General features: G+C 37.0%; 2 protein-coding genes across 7 annotated transcripts in view; one reads left to right on the top strand and one right to left on the bottom strand.

The window, feature by feature from the left end:
• The window catches only part of WDR7 (WD repeat domain 7), a 354,125-nt gene that overhangs the window by 21,616 nt on the left and 313,523 nt on the right, over positions 1-18,986 (top strand). For all 6 annotated transcript variants that reach the window (XM_077891960.1, XM_077891970.1, XM_077891949.1 and 3 more), the window contains 5 exons: positions 5,542-5,648; positions 7,180-7,258; positions 11,820-11,994; positions 14,262-14,338; positions 15,481-15,600. In XM_077891960.1, the coding sequence (XP_077748086.1) occupies positions 5,542-5,648; positions 7,180-7,258; positions 11,820-11,994; positions 14,262-14,338; positions 15,481-15,600 (558 nt within the window). The remainder of the gene's footprint in view (positions 1-5,541; positions 5,649-7,179; positions 7,259-11,819; positions 11,995-14,261; positions 14,339-15,480; positions 15,601-18,986) is intronic.
• LOC144280866 (histone H3.3A-like) lies at positions 7,869-8,707 on the bottom strand. The gene has a single exon (XM_077843350.1). The coding sequence runs from the start codon at positions 8,609-8,611 to the stop codon at positions 8,201-8,203; it is 411 nt and encodes a 136-aa protein (XP_077699476.1). The 5' UTR covers positions 8,612-8,707; the 3' UTR covers positions 7,869-8,200.

The following is an 18,986-nucleotide window of genomic DNA, read 5'->3' as shown; positions in this document are numbered from 1 at the left end:
GAATGTGGAGTGCACAGTGTGTTGTGCTGTTAGGCCTTCTCAGTGGACAAACTAGGGAAATAGGAATTGGGAATACACACAGACACACATACACACATACACGCACTACACACTAAGACCTCCAATTCTAACACAACACCTCAGGGTTTATTCTCCTTTTCCCCCCATATTTTTAATCTTCCTCTCTGATATTTTCCCCAGGGATTATTCTGTAAAGGGTAACAGAAAATGGGGTGGTAGCTAGAATATAGGACAAGCAAATTGATTTTTTAAGTATTTTTTTTGTTGTTACAGCCTTATTGAGATAAAATTCACATACTATATGATTTGCTCATTTAAAGAAATTGTGTGCGACTATATATATACGCATGTATATATATCCATATATATTGAATCTAAAAATATGTACATATATTTTTAAAAAATGAAGCTCATAGTGAACAGATTGGTGTTGCCAGAGGTGGGGGTGGGATTGGGAGAAATGGTTGAGCTGTTTTTGTTTTTTGTTTTTAGTTTAAGTTAGTTGAATTTAAAAAATAAAGTGTACATTACCATAGTCAAATTTATAACATTTTCATTACATCAGAAATACCCCCTGTACTCTTAAGCTATCATTCCCAATACCCCCATTTCCTCCCAAGGCAACCACTAATCTGTTTTCTATTTCTTTTTACAATGTGCAATATATGTGTGGATGTTAATTTGATATGATAAATATATCAAATTAATATCCCAAATATAACTCCTCTATAGGTTGGGCTGTTCTGGGCATTTCATATTTATGGAATGATATGTTGGTTTTTTGTGGCTGGCTCTTTTTACTTATTATAATATTTTCAAAGTTCATCTGTATTGTAGCATGTAACAATACTTCATTTTTTTACATGGCCAAATACTATTCCTTTATATGGGTGTACTAAATTTATCAATTAATGGGCATTTGGTTGTTTGTACTTTGGCCATACAGAATCATGCTGCTACGCATATTTGTGTTTGAGTTTTAGTGTGGACATCTGTGTTTGTTGCTCTTTGGTATACACCTAGGCATGGAACAGCTAGAATGGGAAAAATGACACTTGAATGACATGTAAGGCCTGGGTATACATGTTGGAAAGTGGCTGGAAAGAAGTGCCATAGAATGTGATACACCCTGAGGATTGATAGCGAACTAAATGTAAATCAGCAGTGTAACCATGACGAGAAAAAAAAAAAAAAATCACATGTTGTTATATCAAATATATTATATAAAATATCACAAGTGATTATAAACAATAAGACTCAGGAGAGCTTAGAAACAATTTTTTCACTATGTTGCATAGATTTTACTAGAGTGTTATATTTATTTAAGTTCAAGTAAGAGGGATAAAACTGGGGAGAGTGAGAAGTATTGGGGAGGTGGTAGTGGGGCTAGGAGAGAAATATATCTTTTGAAAGATATTAAGAGAATTGGACTATTTATCCATTGGGAAAGAAAGCTAAATAAAAGTTGGCTTGGTTATTGTCTTTGGAATATGTGGAGTGTCTTTAGTATTATACTTTGTAGTAGCTATTTATGCCTATGAAGGACCAATAAGACCTTTTTCTGAAGTTCTGGTATCTTCTTTTCCTTTGTTAGAAAAGGATTAAAAACTGTAGCTAAAATTTTTGCCATCCATATCTTGATTTTCTTTATTCTATGCAAAAGGGCACCCTGGTCTAACATGGTAGTAAAATGTCCAGAGGAAATTGCAGAGGTAATGTATACAACCTAGTGAGCACTTAGATGGTGATAAGAGTAGAGGAGGAACTTATCGATGCAGACACCATCTCTTACAAGCAATGTTTGTAAAAAGCTTCCATTACCCACAAATTTACAGGATATAATGAGACTGGTTCCTATCTTCTTGAAACTTTCCTTCTATCAGGGAAACAGATCTATGCAGAGAATAGTATCAGCCATGCTATTGAAGAAAGAAGTAAAAATAAGAGCTTGACCTTTGGAGATGGGCAAAACTTGGCTTGAATCTTGGCTGTTCTAGTATCCAGCTGTGTGACTTTGGGCAGTTTACTTAACCATTTTGTGTCTAGGTCCTGCCACATTTAAAATATGGTGTACCACCCAAGCTTGTGGTAAGGATTCTGTGAAGGAATGCATATTAAGCAGTTATCACAGTGCTTGCACATAATGATTTATTTAATGAACAAATCTCTGGTGTAGAAAGGGAAAAAAAGGTACAAGGAGATTAAAAAAAAAAAAAGTGTTGAATGATGGCTGACTATAGAATGAACTAGTCTCAAGGTCCCAGGTTAGAATGTGGGTGTTACTATTTACACTTTAGAACTGACACATCACATATTTTCATTATGATCATCTTGCCTTGCCTCTGATAACTTGGTAATTGTCACTTTTGAACTCTGTGGTCTTGAGGAGAGGGATGGTCTTCATGAATTGGTTGAACAGATTATTTTTGTTTTATTTATTTTTTTTAAAGATTATTTATTCATGAGAGACACAGAGAGAAAGAGAGAGGCAGAGACACAGGCAGAGGGAGAAGCAGGCTCCCTGTGGGGAGCCTGATGTCAGACTTGATCCTGGGTCTCCAGGATCAGGCCCTGGGCTGAAGGTGGCGCTAAACCGCTGAGCCACCCGGGCTGCCTTGAACAGATTATTTTATGATTATTTCTTTGTACTGATTATGTGTAAAATGTCTAGTTAATAACTGTGATGTAACAAATTTTTGTGGAATATGGTGAAATATAAAGAGATATAAAGAAATATAAATATAATTTACCATATATTTTCTCTTTGATTATATTAATACTTATTTTCTTTTGTAGTTTCCTGATGCTAAGTCTTTATAGTTGTGATTTAGCATTGATAATAGGCATAGATATATTTTTGGTTGCTCTGCTTGGCATTTAGTGGTCATTCAGAACAATTTCTTAAAGCCATCTTTTTCTTTCTTTAAACTCTAGAAAACTTCTATTTAATGAATAAGTTTCTGTTCATTAAAGGAACATGTTGATTTATGAAAATATCTTAAACTTTTCTTTTTAGCTAACTTTGTACTTATGAAGATACGGTAAAAAATACAGTTTCATTTACATAATTTTTTCTTTTATCTGACGGTGGGTGGCAAAGCCATATATTCTAGTTTTATTTTACAAATGTTCTTTGAAACATGTTCAGTGCAGTCCCCATCTGCACTGAGCCTCCGACAGCTTCGGAACTGGAATTTTGCAGCTATCCCCATCCAAGACTAGGACCCTACAGATTGAGGAGTTTCAGATGGACTAATTTTGTTTATTAAAGGATTGTTTAAAAAAAAAACAATAAAAAACATACTTAGAAAAACAATTGCTTTTAGTATTTTGACTTGTTTACTGTGACTGTGCTGTATTTACTTTTGGCTCCAGTAGAGTCTTTTTCTAGATTTTTCTAGATTTCTTGTGTTCAAGGGTCAACTGTATTTTATTCTTTTTGATTCTATTGTGTGATTTTCTCAATTTCTCCTTTAGACATTTTGTTGTTTAGCGTATTTTGTGTGGATATTTTGTTGTTAGTGTATTTTGTTGTTAGTGTATAGAAATGCAATTGAATTTTGTATGTTTATTTTACATCCTGCAACTTTACTGAATTTGTTATTAGTTCTAGCAGTCTCTCGGTGGAATCTTTAGGATATATAGATATATAGGATCATGTCATCTGTAAACAGAGAAAATTTTACTTTTGCCTTTCTGATTTGGATGCCTTTTATTTTTCTTGCCTAATTGCTCTGGCTTAGACTTTCAATACTATGTTGAATAGCAGTAGCAGGAGTGAATATTCCTGTCTTATTCCTGATCTTAGAGGAAAGGCTTTTAGCTTTTCCCTGTTGAGTATGATTTTAGCTGTGAGCTTGTCATATATAGTCTTTATAAAGTTGGGATATATTCCTTCTATATTCATTTTGTTGAGAGTTTTTAATTATGAAAGGATACTGAATTTTGTCAAAAGTTTTATTGCCTCTATTAAGATGATCATGTGCTGTTTATACTTCATTCAAATATTTTTATTTTTCTAGATTATGGTGGAAGTAAAGTCTAGTTCTAGTTGTAATGGCTGAAAGTGGAATTTTCCAACAAAGTTATATACATTTGAAGTAAAACTATTGGTAAAGTTGATTTTCTTGGAAGAAATTACATAACTGACCAAGAGCATAGTTTTAAGTGGAAGATTATTGAATCTCTATATGGAGGTGGAGTTAGGTGTATGAGAAAATTTTGGCTGCATGGGAAAACTTTCCAAGCCCATTCTAACTATAAACTGATTGATTCTTAAATAATTAGAATAAAAATTTAGCCTTTGAGGGAAAAAATGCATATTATGTAACTAAGCAAAAAAAAAAAAAAAAAAGATTGAAATTTTCTTAATTGTGATTACGTAAAAGATTACTAAAATGCATTTTATTTGGAAAATCTTTTCAGTTGTTACATACCAGAACTGTAGAACAATACCAGTAGTACTCTTTCATGGAACATTTAATTTTGAGCAGTTTAGCTTTACTAATAAATTGGGATAAATTGTTTGCAAAATGGGCACCAGGATAGGTATAAGGGGACTTTGTCATATTCTATTCTCTTAACTGGATATTGAGTATGTGGCTATTTAATATATTCTTTATATCTTATACATATATTATAAATTTTATTTGTGTGTATTAAATTTTTAATTGAAAAATATATCCTGAAATAACCTAAGACCCTGAAGCCTGAAGTAATAACATGCCATTTGGTACAAAGTAGATAAATTTGGGGGCTGATTGCCAGACTATTTTAGAATAGTGGGTATATTGCCATTCTTTAAGGCACTGTGTTACTAAATCATTAATCTGTGAAGGTCATTCTTCATTCTTTTTTTTTTTTTTTTTAAAGATTTTATTTAGTTATTCATAGAGACACAGCTAGAGAGAGAGGCAAGACACAGGCAGAGGGAGAAGCGGGCACCATGCAGAGAGCCTGACGTGGGACTCGATCCCGGGTCTCCAGGATCACACCCTGGGCTGCAGGCGGCGCTAAACCGCTGCGCCACTGGGGCTGCCCTCATTCTTCATTCTTGATAGTTAATGTTGCTATCAGCATTTGGGAGGGTGCCCGTCCTCTCTTTTTTTTGAGTTTTGAGTGTGTTAATCTAGACTCTAGATATGTTTTCAGGTCAATGAACATGTTATTTAAAAAATAAGTGGTGTTAAATTGTTTTGTAACTGTCGTTCTTAATCTGATTCTTCTGTACACTGTAGTTTAGTGCTGAAGACTGCCCTCGTTTGACTTCTGTGACTCTCTGTATGTGTTGGGCAAATAGTGTTACCTGTTGCTTTTCCAATTTTGACTTCAGAACTATCTATCTGGTATGTGATTATGAACATTAAATGGATGGGGATCGCTGTTGTGTTGCTCAGTTTTTGGTGTTCTGAGCAGTTCTTCTCAAATCTGTCTATATATTTATATTGAAAATTAACAGGATTCCTAAAAATTAGTTTTTAAAAATTTGGTACTTATATCAACATATATGTGTATTTCTAGGTTAATCCTCGAGCACTGTTGTTTGGTCACACAGCCTCAATCACCTGTTTGTCTAAAGCTTGTGCTTCTAGTGACAAACAGTATATTGTGAGTGCATCTGAAAGTGGGTAAGTATTTTCTTATTTACTTTTTTCCTCGTCTTTATTGCAAATAGTACCAGTGTATTAGTAAGTAGGGAATTTTTTTCTTTTGAAGTATCTTTTAAGTAAATGCTTCAGTTATCTAAACTTAAAGATACTTGAAATATGGTTTTCTAAATGTGAATTTTTGTTAATGATTTTTTGTAATACTTTTATCGTAATTTATGATTATGTTTTTGCCTTGCTTTTGAGAAACTCAAAAGACCTTACAGGTTAAAGCCTGATCATTAATCTCTATTTTTTTAAGTTGGCAGACCATTTTGAGAGTTTTAAAAAAACCTGAATGATGGCTAGGCTAGCATAAATTTGGAAGATGAAGCCATGCAGATGTCATGATGTTGTATTCATATTTGTTAATACACTAATGTAATTGTATATATTCTTGAGTCTTAGAATATAATTTGTTTTTAGATCATTAGGTAGTAGTCATAGGTTTCAGAGTGAGGAGTTTTTAAACTTTTAAACTTTTTTGATGCATAGAAAATAATATGTTATTAAAGAGAGTTGGGGACTTGGAAAGAATTATTTAAAAAGGTCTTCTCTCCCCTTTCCCCTCCCATAATTTATGAATTTGAAAAGAACCTTATGTAACTGTTTGTAACAAGTAGAGGCAGTACCAGGTAAAAGTATAGTCCCTTTTGGTCAATTAAAGGATAATTCGTATTAGCATGCATATTCTAAATAAGACTGAACATTCTTTGAAAAATTGTTTCATACCATGTGAGGTATAAGAAAGGGCACCTTGAAGAAAGCCTTGAGAATATTAGTGTCACTGCATTTTATTAATGTCTTTCATTAAATAGAACTTATTTCTTTAAGAGACAAAGACATGCTGATATTTCTAATTTTGTATGTCATGTCTGTAGTTTGAGAAAGAAGCTTTTTATGTTATGCACTTGATAAACTTATGTAATAAACAGAATTATAATTGGAATATTACATATAATTTGCAAAATTTAGAATTAAGTTGACTTTAATTTTTATTTTGTGCTAAATTTTCTAGCTATGCCGGTAACTAATGGAAAATCCCAGTGGTTTAAATTAAAAGTTTATTTCTTGGTTTTGTCAGTTGGCCCTGGTATATCATTTGGGACTTTGCTTCATTACCATCCTTATTTTGAGGTTGAGGGGGAGGGAGCACTACTAACAGGAGTAGCCACTGTCTGGAATGGAGGCAGAGAAGAAAGAAAGTTCTTGAGGTCCTTGCATCAGTTGTGGCCAGAACTACTCGTGAGACTTCAGAACCAAAAGGAAGCTGGGAAGTGCAGTCCTACCCTGTGCCCAGAAAGAATGTGCATCCAGGTGGGGGTGTAGGTTGAAGGGGAGATTGGGATGGTGAGTGAGGACCAGAATTTTTCACAGACACAGTAATGACTATACACTACTTTTCCTGAAATATATCAGTTTTAATGGAAGATTCACTTTAAAGCACTGTGACAAAATTGAACAATGCTTTTAAAAATCAGATTTAAAGTTAGATATTATTTTTGTTTTATAGAGAGATGTGTCTCTGGGATGTGAATGATGGCAGATGTATTGAGTTTACAAAGTTAGCCTGCACACATACAGGCATACAGGTTGGTATCTATTTCCATAACAGTTCAAGTCAGCATAACTTACTACAGGTGTACAATTAAATGTTTTTTAAACATTGAGCCCATATTTTTATATGAAAAATGGGGTGGAAGTAATAGGACAAGAAGAGTACAATTGGGATAGTAAAAGTGTTCCTCATCAGATGGTATAGTGGGGGACTTATTAAGTAGAAGGGACTAATGAGGAAAGGTGAAAGGTAAGCCAGTTGCCCGTGCCACTTCTTTTTCTGGCCACTTTGATTAACCAGGCGAGAGCCCCTTTACTAGTTGGGTCAGTCCTCTAGATCCTAAATAATGGAATCTTTCATGCTAAAGCCTTTATGATTCCATTCATGATTAACACAAATGGATCCACTTTGTAGATCATATCCTGTTTATTACTTGTGCAATTGGTCCTTGGTTACACTTTTTTGACTTTCTAACTGTTGAAGAAATGCCTATTTCATATGCCTGCCTTATACAAGAATTTACATAGGAATGTATAGTTTCTGACTGATATTCCTGGTGTTCTTTCTTTTCTTTTTTTCTTTTTTTTTTTTTTTTTTGCCATCAATAAGAAATTTACTTGTTTTTAAAAAATCAAATGCTGGCATTGTCCAGAAAAATTTAACAGGTTTATTTATAATTGTTATAAAGTTGAACTGCTGAAACGTGTTCACTGAAACATTTTGACTTGCATTAATACTTTATGTCCCCGCATTTATATTAAAAATTCACACACAAATGAAAATGGAAAAACCGCCAATACCTAATTTCTGTCCCCTATTTTTCCACTTGCAATCATATACTTAGGTACCTTTTGACCCCATGGAAAAAAAATATCTAACGTTCAGAGAACTACCACCAATAACAGGAAGAAGAGAAAAGAAAAAAAATTTTTTTTTTTTTTTTAAAGAATGAAATGTTTTCCATCATAGTGGATTCTTAAGCACGTTCTCCACGTATGTGGCGTGCTAGCTGGATGTCTTTTGGCATAATTGTGACACGTTTGACATGGATAGCACACAGGTTGGTGTCTTCAAAGAGGCCCACCAGATAGGCCTCACTTGCCTCCTGCAAAGCACCAGTAGCTGCACTCTGGAAGCGCAGATCTGTTTTGAAGTCCTGAGCAATTTCTCGCACCAGACGCTGGAAAGGAAATTTGCGGATCAGAAGTTCAGTGGACTTCTGATAGTGTCTAATTTCATGGAGTGCCACAGTACCAGGCCTGTAACGATGAGGTTTCTTCACCCCTCCAGTAGAGGGTGCACTCTTGCGAGCGGCTTTTGTAGCCAGTTGCTTCCTCGGTGCTTTACCACCTGTCGATTTGTGGGCAGTCTGCTTTGTACGAGCCATGGTACAGAGACCTCCTTACTTACCCCCCTTCTCCTTGGCTGGAGCTCGGTGAGCTAGAGGCGGCGCTGGCGTTGGCGAGCAATGGTGGCGCAGCGGCGGTTGCGAACACCCTGGTGTTCTTATTCTCTCATAATAGTTTCTTTGTGCTTCAATTTATGCATCATTTACTCTATTGAGTATTGGGAAAATCACAAGTCTATATAGAAAATATGATTTATGTTCTTGATGGGGCAGGAGAGGGAAGAGAAGAAAACTAGCTTTTACTGAGCACATATTGTATAGGCATCTCATCTAGTCTTCCCCACATCCTTACAAATTAAGTAGGAGTATACTATTTTAGTATACTCAGAAAGAAGCTGAGACCAGGAATGATTAAATGACTTGTCCCAGGCTCACAGTGAGTCATTCCTGGCGCCAGGATCCAAATCAGGTTTATCTTTCTATTCTTTCGGTTACATCATACTGCCTCGCTTAAGCAAATGGAGTCATTTGTTGGGAAAGAAATCTTGTGGCAACACAAATTAGAAAAGCAGTGGAAAATGGGAGTGAGGTAGTGGTTTGTGTAATAAAGGTTTTTTGTTGTTGTTGTTTTTACTATTTCTTGCCCTGGTGAGGGCCTTTTAAAAATTGCTTCTTTAGTGTTGTTAGGGTATATGCTTTTTATTTAAGGGGTATATATTATATATTTTTTGTCACATGAAGAATCAGGGTTTATAGAGAGAAAGAGATAATAAATGGTAGACAGTGACTTTGTAGATTATTTTTATTGAAAAATTACATATAAATGTCTTGGACTCCTTAGATGTAAACATATCTTGATTGTTTAATTCCATGATTTAAAAACTTTTGGTTAAAATTTTAGGAAAAATTATCTTTGTTTATTCAACATATTTTTAGTGCCTGTTCTTTCTCAGATCCTGTATTAGGTCTTGCATTTAAATTGACAGCGATCTCTAAGTAGAAGATGCTTTTTGACAGATGCACTAGTGTGTGACAGTTGTTTCCTGTGTGATCTTCACTCTCTCAGGTCCAAGAGCAAGTTGTTTATATAAGCAGAAATGATAAACCTTGATAAGACTGGTACTTACAGAAATTACAAGGAGATGCCAACTTACTGAATTATCATGTGGGAGATCCCTTTTTAATATTTGGAAAACTTGTTTCTCCATTCAAGATTCATTCTTTCTTTTCTTTTCTTTTCTTTTTTTTCTTTTCTTTTCTTTTCTTTTTTTTCTTTTCTTTTCTTTTTCTTTTCTTTCTTCTTTTCTTTCTTTCTTTTCTTTCCTTCATTTTCTTTCCTTTCCTTTCCTTTCCTTTCTCCCCTCCCCTCCCCTCCCCTCCCCTCCCCTCCCCTCCCCTCCCCTCCCCTCCCCTCCCCTCCCCTCCCCTCCCCTCCCCTCCCCTCCCCTCCCCTCCCCTCTCCCCTCCCCTCCCCTCTCCCCTCCCCTCCCCTCCCCTCCCCTCCCCTCCCCTCCCCTCCCCTCCCCTCCCCTCCCCTCCCCTCCCCTCCCCTCCTCTCCTCTCCTCTCCTCTCCTCTCCTTTTTTCTTTTTTATTATTCATGAGAGATACGCAGAGAGGCAGAGACACAGGCAGGAGGCCTGTAATAGGACTCGGTCCTGGGACTCCAGGATCATGCCCTGAGCCAAACACAGATGCTCAACTGCTGAACCACTCAGGCGTCCCAGCCATTCAGGATACTTTCTTTGCTAGTATGAAGGTGTCTAGGAGACTAAATTTCGTGGTCAGAAGGTAATTTGGGAGTATAAAGTAAAAGGTGGGAGGCAGCTAGTCAGGCAAGGCTAATAAAATATCCCTGTCCCCAGGAGAGCTCTACTCCAGTGACTACAGTGTACGTGTGTCTCCTGGCTGGTGTTGGTGGATACTGACAAAGTTGGCTTCTCTGCACCCATTTTTTCCTCCTTGACCCTCCTCCTCCTTGATGGCTTACAGTTGCTTATGGTCACATTATCATGAGAGTGCCTAACAGTCCCTGGGACCTCTAGGTTGTGTGTCATATTTTTTGGATCAACCGTCTAAGATCTAGAGATGCCCTCCTCTGTGGTTGCCTGCGTTTTATTAGACACCCTCTCCCCTTGGAATCTTAGTGGTGTTACCTTGCCCATAGTTAATGTGCTCTGTGATCCGTGTTTAGGAAGTTGTAATCCTTCATATCCAGGGTACTCCGTAGTTGAGAGAAGATCATATTCCTTCACACACGATGTTGAGCCTGAGGGCAGGACTGAGGAGTGTGGGAGCAGACAGACTGGATCAAGATTCCTTAGTTTTTTCCCCCAGCTGTGGAGTGCTTACAATATGCTTTGCACTGTCTAGCTTGCCCTCATATTGCCCTCATATTCATATAGAGTCCAGTTTTTTGGGAAGTAGTAGTCTGGAGATGAGATGTCTTCACCTTCTTGTAATCCCCTCAGAGAATCATTCTACTAGGAGAGTCACTTTTTTTTGAGGCTGATGAGAGACAGGTCCTTTTAGAAGTTTTGTTAGTTTTGTTTTGATAGTATTTTTCCTTTGCTCTTTGGTTGGTGGAAACCCATCATTTCCTTTTGAGCTGCTCTTGGGATGAGTAACATGTAGATCATGATTGTATTGGTTCTTCTGTGTTTCTTCCGCAAAGTATAAATGTGCATTATGAGGATGATTTACATAGTTGTCTCACACTTCAGTCTGAAATAACACACTTGGATTAATCAGAATTTACCACTAATTATAATATGCTTGAACAGCAGTCATCTTCTAAATTTTATTTCGTCATAACTAGTAATTATAAACTTCTACCCACCTATTCCCATTCATCTAAAATTGATATGTTTTGCGAAAAGATTACTTTTGCTTTGATTTGTGAAGCTGATTTGTGAAGCTGATTTTACTGAGGTGTTTTATGAATTCAGTCAACAATCTGTTTTAGATCTATGGAAAATTAAGGAAGAATTATTATAACTTCTCCAAAATTATTCAAAAGGGAGGATGTTAGGAAAAGAATAAGTTTTGTTAGATATTTTGAAATTTTAATGTAACTTGTTGGATGTCTATACAGACATAAACTATATATACATACATAGACACCTCTAATAGGTACCATATAGAACCTGTCTGGAAATACTACCGAAGAAATTGAGTGCAGTAAGCGTGATGAGTGCCTTTGAATCAAGTCTCACAGGGAGAACATTTAAAACTCTTTTTCCTTTTAGTTCTACCAATTTTCTGTTGGAAATCAGAGAGAAGGAAGGCTTTTATGCCATGGCCACTATCCTGAAATCCTCGTTGTGGATGCCACCAGCCTTGAGGTGTTATACTCCTTAGTATCAAAGATCTCTCCAGACTGGATTAGCTCCATGAGTATTATCCGATCTCACCGAACACAAGGTCAGTGTGTGATGCCCTTTAAGGACTTTGGCGCCCTAATGTGATGGGTAGTTTACTGTAGAGTTCTGTATCATATATGACATATTTCATAAACATAAAACAGAAGTTTGAGGGAAGGAGTGGGGACCTCTGAGGTTGGCACCATTGGTGGGAGGCATATCAGGAAGGGCCTGAGTAGTAGCTACGGAACTTGGGTTTCATCCTGTAGATCAGGGGTTGGTAGACTTGTATTGTAAAGGACCACATACTAAATATTTTAGGTTTTGTAGTCCATGTGATACGTGTTTCAACTACTCAGTTCTGTCAGTGCGGCACAAAAGCACATAGCGCGGAAGTGAATTTGTCTGTTCTAATAAAACGGTATTTACAAAAACCAAGCAATGGGCTGGATTTGATCTGTGAGCTGTAGCTTTCTGGCCCTTCCTATAGATGTTGGACAGTCTCTGGTAAGAATGCTTGAAAGGACTTCTGTTTTATTTTATTTTTTAAAGATTGTATTTATTTATTTGAGAGAGACAGACAGTGACCATGAGCCAGGGGGACGGAGGCGGGCAGAGGGAGAGGGAGAAGCAGACTTCCTACTGAACAAGGAGTCTGATGTGGGGCTCGATCCCAGGACCCTGAGATCCTGACCTGAGCCACCCAGGCACCCTGGGACTTAGGTTTTAAGCATCACTTTGGTGGCTTTGTTGAGAATGGTTTAGATGGGAGATGATTTTAATACTCCAGGTAAGAGTGGTGCAGGTCTGAAGTCCAGCACTCGCTGTGGAAACAGAGTGGATGGGTTTGCAGTACTTCCCAAGGGCCCATCTTCAAAGTATTGGTTCTGAAGTTTGTTGATAGATATTAGTGCAAAAGGAGGGGTCTTTGGTCAAATATATTTGGGAGATGTTCAGTCAAATAAAATTGAGCAGGCTTCTTTAATCTTTAAGTAGAGGCTTTTTAATGCCTATTCGAGAATTACTGCTTTATTCCAGAGCATAGCAGTGAAAATGAGATTCATTTTCCGGGCGGGAACTCATTATTAGTTTGTTCACCTGTAATTGTAGTTATAGTTAATGTTTTCTTTAAAATATATTTGTAACAAGTAGTGTGCACATTTTGAACTTTTACACTATTTCCATATGAAATATACCAGTACTCACTCTGGTCTAATAAACAGGGTAGATTGTCACTGATGGAACCTTTTGTGCTGTGCATGCAGTTCTAAATGTTATCAGTTTATAATGTTGTAAACGTATGTAACTTTTAATCTGCAGTTACCATATTCTGGTCTTTGGGGTATTTGAGAATTTTGGATATATTGGTATGTTCCACTTTTATTATAAATTAACAGATTTGTGAACAGTCGTTAGTGTCTCCATACAGGGTCATGACTTGTAATTCCTGCATTCCAGTGCCTTCGTTGCCTAGAGAAGTAGATAACATGATGAGGTTTTTACTTACAGCAAATGGTTCTTTTTAATAATAGTAATAACCCATCTTGATTGACATGCTGAGTGCTATCCTTGTGGTGTGTCTTAATTATCATAGCAACCCATTGGGCTAGGTACTGTTCTTACTCTTTTGTATTTGTGTACAGATAAGAAAATTGAATTTAAGGCAGGTATCCACTGTTTCCTGCTTAGTAAAGAAATTGCAATTTTCACATGTATTACCCTCACTCTGGAGCCTGCATTAGACTGTTTCCAATGTCTCGCCTCCCAAAGTTTCATGTATGTTGCCATGGAGCTGTGACTGCTTCCTTACCTGAAGCTTATGAATTCATTTTTTTTTTTTTTTTTTGGTAGCTCCCCGAAGTGGGCTAATGAATTCAGTTTTTATATCATGTTTTCTCTTGATCAGTCTATAGAAGGTGTAATGTGCCATAAAATGTCTAGAAGGCTGGCAGGGTAGGTGGAACAGTGGGGAAATGAGTGTCTTCGAGAGATAGAGTGTGCTCATCCATGATAATAAAAGTTGTGAATTTTGAAGAATAAAAATTCTTTGTTAAATCATCATGTAATCATAGTGATCCAGGAACATTTGAAATTATTAAAAACTCGTTGATTAGCAATAAATTCAAGTAGCTGCAAACAACTTTTCCTTGAATTTCAAATTTGTGGCCTATTACTTTTCAAAACCTGGTTTCTATTATTTCATGAAATTTAGAATTATGCTTTTATGCCAGTTGAAAAACTATTAATTTCACTAATGCAAGCCATGTTACTATTTAGAAAGAAAGTATTATGTTTGTAACCTTGGCTTCTTGGTCCCTTTCGACTTAGAGGACACTGTGGTAGCACTCTCAGTGACGGGCATCTTGAAGGTGTGGATTGTTACCTCTGAAATAAGTGGAATGCAGGTGAGACAAATGTTCTGTTCTTAGAGTCTTAAATTTTAGTGATGATAGCCCCCCCTCCTCTTTTTTCCTAAAGATCTGGAGAAATCTCTTCTTTTTCGAGAGCCTTACTGACATAGTATTAGAACATCCCCTGGTATGTTGTCTCTGTAAGTGCATTATGTTTTTCACTTTTGATAGCAGACATCTGCTCTGTCGAGGATAGGAAATAGAGAAACATGCTGTACAGGATGTAAAGTAGAGAAACAGAAGAGCTGGGATTTTCCTCAGTTGCCTCTATTAAAGTTAAAAGATAGTTTGCTTGAGGGAAAAGAAAACCAACACAGACCAACACAAAAAGTATATAAAGCCAATTTTAGTTCTCTCTCTTTTCTTTGTGCTCGAATTCCTTGTAACTCTGTCGATAGGAACAGCAGATCAATATTCTGACAGTATTGATGCTAATCTCTTCAGCTAGTGAATTTTTACATACTGAATTTGGGAGGACCTGGAGGAATTGATCAGGTTTTTTTTTTTTTTTTTTTTTTTACCTAAAAGAACATACAGATACAGAATTTAGGATTGACTCAAACTTTTATCATCTGTTACTGCCACAGTGTTGACACTGATTCTCATCAGCATTTTACTATTGAGTAGCTTTGTAGCAAAGACATTGTGCCAGGATGATTTTATTTTATTTTATTTTATTTTATTTTATTTTATTTTATTTTATTTTATTTTATTTATTTTATTTAATTTATTTATTTCATTTTTATCTTTAATTTTTATTTTTAATTTTTATTTTTTAAATATTTTATTTATTTATTCATGAGCCACACAGAGAGAGAGACAGAGAGAGAGGCAGAGACACAGGCAGAGGGAGAAGCAGGCTCCATGCAGGGAGCCCGATGTGGGACTCAATCCCAGGTCTCCAGGATCATGCCCCTGGCTGCAGGCGGCGCCAAACTGCTGCGCCACCGGGGCTGCCCTGTTTTTAGAATTTTTTTTTTTTTTTGCTGCTTTTTATTACCTTGGTTCTCATATGATATGCTAAAAGGATGAATGTATCAAGTGATGTTTTTCATTTTATTTTTTTAATCATTGTATGATAATTTTAATCAACAACCAAGCCATTCCTAAAATTTCATAAATCTTTCTCTTTTCAGGATACTGAGCCAATATTTGAGGAGGAGTCCAAACCAATTTATTGTCAGAATTGCCAAAGCATTTCTTTTTGTGCATTCACACAAAGGTCACTTTTGGTTGTGTGCTCCAAATATTGGAGGGTAAGATAACTACCTAAGTAAGAAGTTGTATTTTTACCCTTTAAGGTGGTGGTTTATCAGACTTCCAAAGATAATTGTAAGGAAGAGCTTGGTGCAAGAATATTTAACACTTTGGAATTCATGTGTGATTTTGATATCAAATTTTTAGGTATTGGGATTTGGCTGTATAGTTATCCTTTTCTGTTCTGGGTTATGGAATGATTTAGTTAATGAATATTAGTCCATTATCTTAATTTCTCCCTTTGCTGCTGTTTCAGTCATCATTTCCTCAGTACAACATAAGCAGAGATGGTGAGTTTTCTGCAGGCTGATTGTCCTTGTAGCTTGTTGTTATTCCCAATTGCCATTCTGTTCTGAGTTCTTGGATTTGGGAAGGTCTTCCTACATCATTTTAAAGCTAATGACGGAAGGAGTATATTACTTCCACATTGCCAGACTTCAGTGTTTCCATAACACAAAAAAGAACCAGCATGTTTTTACCACTTGTTCTTAGAATATATTTCAAAGCTTTCTATGTATTATTTCTTTTAATCCTCACCACTCTCTGAGGGGAGATATATTAGTTACCTAATCCTGCATAATAGATTACTCCAAAATTGAGCAGTTTAAAACAATAAACATGAATCAGTTCCTCTCTGGTTCCTGTACCACAAGCTCAGCTGTGGGGCATCCGGGCATGGCCTAGTGGGGCACCTCTGGCCCAAGGTCTCCCACAGGTTACTGTCAAGATGTGAGCCAGGACTCTGGTTGGGGTCACCTAGGGTGTTTCTGCGTGCAGGCTCACTCGGTCGGTGGTTGGCAGGTGACTCTTGGCTGGAGAATTAGTTCCTTGTCATGTGGGCCTCTCACAGCATGGAAACTGTGTTCCCTTAGAGTAGTAAGTGAGCAAGAGAAGTTGTAGCCAAGGCCCACCTACTCTTGGGACTGCAATCTCATCACTTCTCCCGTATTTCTTAGTCTAGAAAGTCACAACATCCCACCATATTCAGGGGACAGGGTTAAAGAAGGAATAGTCTTTGAAGCTGCCGGCCGAAGTAGGAGCTATTACTTTCCTCATTTTGCAGATGAGACATCTGTACTATAGGGGACACGGAAAGCTCGACTGAAGTTCTCCAGGGTGTAGTGGAGTTGCTGGGCTACAGCTCTGGCATCCTGACTGCAGCAGCTATGCTCTGTACTTCCACCTGATACCACCTCAAAGGGGATGGGCTTTGTAGTGACAGGTGGACCGGGGGACACCTTAAACCTTATCCTTGCCACTGTTGCTGTTTTGGAATAAGATTAGAGAGGAGACGCTAGCAGCTCCTGTTAACAGTGAGCCATGTACGATCCTTCCTTTGTCTTAAAATTTGAAGTACATGAAAATAGTAATAAAATCAGAGTGCAAGAGGACACAGTGAAAAGTATGCATCTTTTTTTCCCCCTGGTTTTTTTCTTCCCCTCTCCAGGGGCACTATTTAATACCAGTTTCTTGTGTGTTCATAACAAGCATTTGGTATTCATGTGAGAACAGAACAATAAGTCTGTCTAGTAGGGAAATGGACAAAAATGTTTCACGAAAGAAGAAAGCCAGTGGCTGATAAATGTATAGAAAGGTGCTCAGCTTCATTAATCATCATGGAAATGCATCGTAAAACAACACTAAGATAGTAACTCAATAGAATGATTTCTCCAAATACTGCTGAAAAGTTTTTTATTCTAATGTGGTTATCTTTTATGGTTTCTGACAGTTTGTGACATGTTGTAAAGGGCTCATCACAAGCTGAGATTTTTAAAAAATTTCATTTTTCCTAATATTTGTATAATTGTGCTTTATATACCTTTGAATATTTACTCTGGAATTTATTTTGTATAAATTGCAAGATGTAGATCCAGTGTTATTTTTATTCCAGAAGGACCCCAGTTCCTGATGCCATTTGTTGAATAATTCCTTTTTTTTATTGTTGTGCCTTTATCATATGTTGTGTTCCTATAATTACTGGAATCTGTTTTTTTTTTTTTTAAATAAAAGGCAATCAAATTGCTTATACAAAGCCTTTCTGAAATTAAAACAAATCCTAGTCGAATTTACCATGATTGCTATATTTATTATTTACAACATTAACACTACAAGAATAGTCAAGACAAGTCTAAGAAAGAATGGAGACCACCCTCCAGACTTATTATCTATTGAATATTATTATTCAAAACTATGAATAATTGGACAGCTCAGCTGGCTCAGAGGTTTAGCGCCTGCCTTCGGCCCAGGGCGTGATCCTGGAGTCCCGGGATTGAGTCCCACATCAGGCTCTCTGCATGGAGCCTGCTTCTCCCTCTGCCTGTGTCTCTGCCTCTCTCTCTCTGCATCTCTATGAATAAATAAATAAAATCTTTAAAAAAAAAACTGAAATAAAAAATCTGGGCCACTGATTTACTCATTCCTCCTGGGGAAATTTTTTAGCACTGTAGAATATACTTTTACCAATTATTGAAAATGGTTGAAATTCTTATAGGAATTATTAGGTCAGGGTTTTTAGTCCTAGCTCTAGTGCTTGCTGGACATACAACCTTGAGCTGGTGGTGTAACCTGTATTTGTGTCAGTTTGCTGTCTGTAAAATGGAACAGCAATGCCTGCCTCCTGCAGTCCTTCTGAGACTTATATGAGATAATGATGTAAAGGCACTTTGTAAACTTTAGTGTGCCTTACAAATGCAAAGTTCCAGATGGCCTGGGTTGCTGATGAAATTTTAGGGACTTGTGTGTGTGTGTGTGTGTGTGTGTGTGTGTGTGTGGTGAAGGACTTGACTTTTATATGTGAGAATTATTAAATAATAAAGCTGAGTCTTTTAACTTCCTATTTATGCTACTTCATCCCCTAGATGAAATAAAGTAAGGTAACTCCTGTATTAATAGAGAGATACTCTGATATCTTAGTGTATTAGAAATATTGTTACTGAACACAGAAATAAAACAGGAGTCCTAACCATGCATTCTAGAGGCTGGTTCCCTATTACTTGGAATTCCATAATGGAACATTCCTACCTTTAGATAAGAAAGGCTAAAGATTCCCTGGCTCTATGCAAGGCAGTACGCCTGCTCCGCTTGTCATATGTCTGACTGTTGAGAGGCACACAGCTGGGGACCTAGTTGTGTTTTCCCTGGTGAAAGTGACTGTGCCCCAAGGCTCACTGACACAATGCCTTTAACTTGACGTAGTGAATTTTAAAGGCCTGAGTTTGTTAAATATATTCCCAGAGTTTTGTATTGTTTTTAGTTTATTTTTTTTTAAGATTTTATTTATTTCAGAGAGAGAGAGCAAGAGAGGGAGCACGAGCAGGGGGGAGGGGGAGAAGCAGACTCCCTGCAGAGCAGAGAGCCTGATGTGGGACTCGCTCTCAGGACCCTG

Source organism: Canis aureus, chromosome 1, assembly GCF_053574225.1.
Source record: "Canis aureus isolate CA01 chromosome 1, VMU_Caureus_v.1.0, whole genome shotgun sequence".
Taxonomy (NCBI): Eukaryota; Metazoa; Chordata; class Mammalia; order Carnivora; family Canidae; genus Canis; species Canis aureus.
This window is presented reverse-complemented; position numbering and strand designations above follow the sequence as displayed.